This window comes from Brassica oleracea, chromosome C7 (assembly GCF_000695525.1).
Source record: "Brassica oleracea var. oleracea cultivar TO1000 chromosome C7, BOL, whole genome shotgun sequence".
Lineage (NCBI taxonomy): Eukaryota > Viridiplantae > Streptophyta > Magnoliopsida > Brassicales > Brassicaceae > Brassica > Brassica oleracea.
The window spans coordinates 10,262,543-10,268,258 of NC_027754.1; the positions used below are offsets into that span (position 1 = coordinate 10,262,543).

The 5,716-nt window shown below is 32.2% G+C and overlaps 1 protein-coding gene across 12 annotated transcripts; it reads right to left on the reverse strand.

Moving 5' to 3' along the window:
• Positions 1 to 2,741: 2,741 nt before the first annotated feature.
• On the reverse strand, positions 2,742 to 4,745 carry LOC106307054. 12 transcript variants are annotated; one of them, XR_001263258.1, is made up of 4 exons: positions 3,963 to 4,740; positions 3,783 to 3,840; positions 3,276 to 3,606; positions 2,742 to 3,180 (listed from the first exon to the last, which is right to left on the reverse strand). XR_001263258.1 is itself a non-coding variant. In XM_013743892.1 (3 exons), exons 1-3 carry the CDS (start codon positions 4,018 to 4,020, stop codon positions 2,991 to 2,993), a joined length of 381 nt encoding a protein of 126 aa, XP_013599346.1. In that variant the 5' UTR covers positions 4,021 to 4,726; the 3' UTR covers positions 2,742 to 2,990. The 12 variants fall into 12 exon arrangements, 2 of the variants coding, with proteins under 2 accessions (XP_013599346.1, XP_013599347.1); XR_001263259.1 differs by having other exon boundaries at positions 3,276 to 3,580; positions 3,963 to 4,739; XR_001263260.1 differs by having other exon boundaries at positions 3,276 to 3,408; positions 3,963 to 4,734.
• Positions 4,746 to 5,716: the final 971 nt, after the last annotated feature.

The following is a 5,716-nucleotide window of genomic DNA, read 5'->3' on the forward strand; positions in this document are numbered from 1 at the left end:
AAAAAATATTAAAAATTTAAAATAGTTAGGAGAGACCATTATAAACACACTCCAATTTGGTCAGTTGATTGTTTTCTTCATATAGAAAACAAAATGGAAATTTAAAATTTCTATAACGAAGAAGTTGAACCAGTAGTACCAATATTACATGTCTGGTATATAATATAATGTTGTACCAGTTAAACAAATATTAATGTCTAGTATATGAATTATATATTTAGTTATATGTGTTGTACAAGTTGTACCATCTTCTCTAACCCACTCCTTTAACAATTTCATGATTTAACTTATAACAGTATCATATTAAACTTTTAAAAACATTCATTACACTAACATTAATTTGAACTAACACTTGCAAAGTTGAGTTACCAAACTTGATTTTAGTAATTAATTTTAGTTTTTGAAGACATTTATTATGCATTTAGTTTTAGCTTATTTTAATCATTTTAAATTGTATTTAGGTGTATATATATTGTATTTATTTGTCCACAAGGGTCGGTCAGCGCTACGCGCGGTATGTGTTGTATTTTTTGTGAAAATATGAAACTTTTATAACAATTTTAGTATGTTCATATTTGGTTGGCAGATGAGTCTTGTCTACACCAGTCTATTGTGGTATTCGTACATTTACATTTTAGTAGTTTATAGAATATTGACTTGGTCGACTTATTTGGTTTTGAAACATCAAGTATAAAAATCAATCCATATATAATTTTGTTAATACGTGTGGCAAATATGTTTGATACAACATGTAGAGTGCAAAAAACATTAATGTGTGTTGTTGTTGCATTTTAAAGTCGAGCCAGTGTGATACAATCGATGAGTCCTGTCCATTAGATATCATATATTTATCATGCTATTAAGAAGATTTTTATGTATATGTATATTTTTAAAATATTTAATGTAGATATCTATGAGCATAGATCAATGCACTGATACTTCTATTTTTTAAGATATTCCTTTAGAATGTGTTACATACATCTATACTTTATGTTACGTAAATGTTAGTTTGGTTGTGAAACAACAATATACATTATGAATATAATGGAAAAACTGTATATTGAGGACACCAACAATCTTGATAACATCACAGTGATGCATGCAAATTATGTCTCTAGACCATCTCTTCTTCTACCTGAAGATATATCCATGAGTCCCCAAATACTCTTTCCGATTTTTAGGCTAAACCGAATTTTTTGCCTAACCAAACTTCATATTTGTCATACATGTCGCACTATTTTATACGGTATCAAATAGGCCCAAAAATACATGAATAATTAACAAACGAACCGTTCACTCCTAAATCCCACCATTGATTGTGAAGCCTGACATGCCATGAGTATGTATACAAAAGTTCAACTCGATCAGGATATATTTACCTTGTCAAACAATCTCCTAAAAATACTGTTACATAACAGTTTTCTCTGTTTCTGCAGATTCAGATGATTTTGTCCCAATTTTAAAGGTGAAATACGAATTATTTATAACTTATATTCATAATTCGATTGATCCAATGAACTCTATGCATAGGATATTTCTATATATAACTTTATTGTGATCTAGTTTCATTATATCTGGGCATACACCACCTCCAAAGTAGCTTACATACACACTGATTTAAAAGGTAAATTGCAGGTTTTGGATCAGAGAAACATAAAACTTTTCATCAACTTTTTATAGCTTTCCAGATGGAGTTTACCATTGATTTGAACACGTTATCTTTCTGGGGATTCCTTGCAGCTTGATCTTTCCATAGGCATATTATTCGAGATCTTGATACTTTTGGTCGGTTCAGAAATCGCTTCCCAAAACTCCTCCTTGACCAGCTTCTATCTCTGGGGCTTGTCTAGTCATTTCCTCGCGCGGGAAGTGTATGTATTCGATTTAACAATTATTTTTATTTGGAAAAGTTTGGTTATATATGTGGTGTGAGTTATTATTTTCTTGATGGCTTTTATTTAATAACTATTTATATTATTCTAAACTATCAGATGTTAGAATATTCAACTTCGGTTTTGTTGCAACTAATTAGATTTCGTAAGTTAAATTTAATGGAGATGCATCCTTATTTTATTTTGGCAGTATATAAATTATAGTTTATTTAAATTATTTGTTTATATCATTTATTTCATTTATACTCTTATTTTATCATTTTCTTGTGTTTTTCATTTAAATTATGCAATTATACACATTCTATTTGCATATCAGTATCTAATTATATTTTTTGGGGAAGTCATGACATAATTACATCTATTTGCATACAATATCTCTAATATCTTATTATTATATCATGAAAACAACTTTCATTTGTCTTATGTTTCGTTTTTTATTAGTTTTATTTTGTTATATTTTGTTTCCCAGTTACTTTTATGTTTTAATTATGTATTAATTTTTGTTGTGTTTCTTTAATATTTTTAGTTTCTCGTAATTTGAATTCAATGATCAAAACATGAAAACAACAGTTAGATTCATTCTTTTTCACTTTTTACTTTGATTTTATGAATAAATCCTCCTCATTTGTGTTTGATAGAAAAATAATATTTTTGAAATTAAGTATTTTGTTGATGTATTTCTGGTTATATTTCTAATTTACACTAATGTTTAAAAAAAAAATCATATTATCATTTTATATTTTATACTTTTAAGAAATTTATGTTTTGTTTATGTATTAACTTTTACAGTGTTTATAAGCAAATTTTTTGCTATATAGTTTTAAAAATAATCGAACATAAAATAAGCCATATAAATCAAACACATGCTTAGAGTATATTACTCATAACCATCCAGAAATGGACTAAAAGCACGGAATGTGGTTTCAATTTAGAACATCAAGATTACCAACTCTAGGCATGAAGCTCAACCTAACTATTAGAAAGAATCATAATAGCTATTATACAAAACACTCGTGCTCTACATAAATCAGAAACTACCTTCACTTGATACATCTATCCAAAGATAGCACACAGCTACAAACTTCTTAATTCTCGTAGCTAACTGTACTCGAAGAGAAAGCGCATGATTCCCACTATCCCCTCTTGAAACAACGGTTTCCTCTCCTGTAAAGAAGTTAGCTTCATCAAACCCTTGATCCTCTGATCCCCATAAACTCTCCCAGAGCATCGCTTCCCTTTCCTTGTTATATATACCATGCAACTTTGATATAAAATACTGTAACACAACCTACAAAAAAAAGGCACTTATCAAAAAGTTGTACCAAGCTTAAAGGCACAAGCTTTATGCTTTTAACAGATAAACAAACTACAAAGTGTAAATACCAGAAAAAAAACAGAGAGACTCTTTGGCGTTTCTCTAAACCAAAACGTTGAACTTCTTTACTGGAACCTTTGCGTAATCTCAACCTAATTGACTTTCTCCTCAAACCATACAATGATTCAGCAAACAAAACATCTGCAAACAATTCATTAAAAAAACTAAACATTAACACACAGTGACACTACTCCAATCCAAACACATTGATCCCAAAATCTAACTTGTGGTTCTTAAGCTATGTCCTTCAAGGATAAGCATCAGAGCAGCAAAGAACTCGTCTTCATAGTCTAAGATTTTATGGAGAAACGATCTTTAATGCAAAAAGCATACCAGCAACTGTCGTTAGTTTACAATTCCAAAAGAAATAAGAAAAAATGATTTTAGTTAGTGGGAAACATCAGTACATACAAAATTTATTTGATGGTGTCCAGGAGCAAACACATTGTAACAAAGATCGACCACACATGTCAAATAAAACAATATTCTTCAGAAACACATGAAAACCTACAAACCTTTGTTATGGCCGGAGATCATTCATCGCCTGAAAACCTTTTTCAAATTGGGGGTTCTCTTTACAATTGGGAATATTTGTTTGCACATACAATTAGATAGAAAAATAGAAATTGAATATACGTTGATGAAATCAAAAAGGGAAGAAGAAAATTAAGGGATTCTGGAGGAGTAAGGCATACCTATGTATACTAACAAATAGATCGCCCTGGAGAAAAGAGACTTGCAATAAAGATCCATCGTGGTTGATGGATTAAAGAGGCGTTTAACGCGATGGATCTGTAACTGTGGGTGTTTCAGTTGATTAAGAGAAGAGCAAACGATGTCGTGAAAACCCTAGGAGGAGATTCTTCTCGATGGCAATCTCTGGTAATGGCGGAGAAGGAGAAGCGCAGGTTACGATGATCACGTAGACTCTCTTATGGTTTGGGTCTCTTCAACATAACTTTAGGCCGAAAAACTAAACAAAGCCCATACATCTTCTGCATAATTGAAAAGTTCAAGCTGAAATCAGAAAAAAAATCTAGTCAATTAAAAAATTTGGGACCAAAATGAAGAGGAACAAAAAATCTGAGGACTGAAAACACAAATAATGAAAAGTTAGCTTCCCACTAGATTCGATGGATAAATCATCCATGGTTGATTGAAATCTACTCAATCCATCATCATCCATGGTTGACTGAAATCGAAGCTTGGAGGAGTCGGTGGCGAGGGACTAAGGTCACGGTGATGATGGGACTTGGCGGAGTGGGAGGAACTCACCTACGAGTAATAGAGCACAACGTTGGTGGAGGTTGGAGCAATAGACCATCTTGGAATTGAAGTTTGAAGAGGAGAAGATGGTTGCGACTTGTAAAGAGCGCTGGAGACACTACGTGCTGCCGGAGGAAGTACAAACGAAAGCCGCTGAAGTTGAAAGAGACCCACTTCTTTTTCTTTCTTTTTTTTTGTTTATTTTTTAATTTATTGCGGGAAAAGTAAAAAAAATAAAACAAAAAGAACTAATCATTAAGGGCAAGATGGATATTTCATTTAAAGAGGATCATGAAGAATATTGTAGGTTGTGGTAGAATAACCTACGAGGGTTATGTCCCATATAAAAATAATGTCCCTGCCATGGATTTTCTTCAAAATTTTTTTAGTTTTTATGGGTTTTAATATTTTTTTTACACATCAAATCTTCAGTTATGTAACGTGTACTGAGCTATGATCTGACTCAAATTACCCTAAGGAGTGAGTTACTTTCAAAAATAAGAGATTCAGTTGTACTATTTAGGGATCGAATTCACAGGGAGCTATAGAACCTAATAAATCTAATCATACTGATTAAGATAGGTTGATTACGATTAAATGTAAAAGAAGGTTTGTGAGCAAGGCAGTTGCTCGATTGATTTGATTGGGGGTTTTGGTACTTAGATGAAAATAGCTAGACTTAGAATTTTTTTTCAGGTAATCAAGATTATAATCCTAGAGATGCCTAACAAGTTGTATGCATGATACTATAGAGCCAACACTTATAAACAAACCGATAGGCTCTCGCTTTCTAGGTTTGTCTATTGACCAGATATAAGTGTCGATCGATGATTCTATAGGAATATCGATCGATACACTTGTTGAACCGTCGACCAATTATTCACCGTCGACCGATTATTCGATTAGAATATCGATCGACGCGTTTGGCTAAGCTTTAACGTGCGGGTTGAATGTGCTCACTAAGCTTCCTTGATCAGCTCTCGCTTTACTCTAGCAATCTTAGCTCAATTATGATGGATTCAGGGTGAGATGCAAGTGATGACCTTTACCTCAAGCTCCTAGATCAAGTTCTAGCTAGCTAAACTAGAAACATGCTTTTAATGTCAATCCTAATGATGAATATAACAACTTAGCAGTCTATAGTTGGGGCTAATCCCTCATAACCTATTTAAACCCTAAACCT

Excerpts from the sequence above, each read along its gene's own strand:
- LOC106307054 (XM_013743892.1), bottom strand. The coding sequence starts at position 4,020 with ATGGATCTTTATTGCAAGTCTCTTTTCTCCAGGGCGATCTATTTGTTA. Across the intron at positions 3,409-3,962 it reads CTATTTGTTAGTATACATAG|ATGTTTTGTTTGCTGAATCA; the intron begins GTATGCCTTACT and ends AATTGTTTGCAG. Across the intron at positions 3,181-3,275 it reads GTCTCTCTGTTTTTTTTCTG|GTTGTGTTACAGTATTTTAT; the intron begins GTATTTACACTT and ends TTTTTTTTGTAG.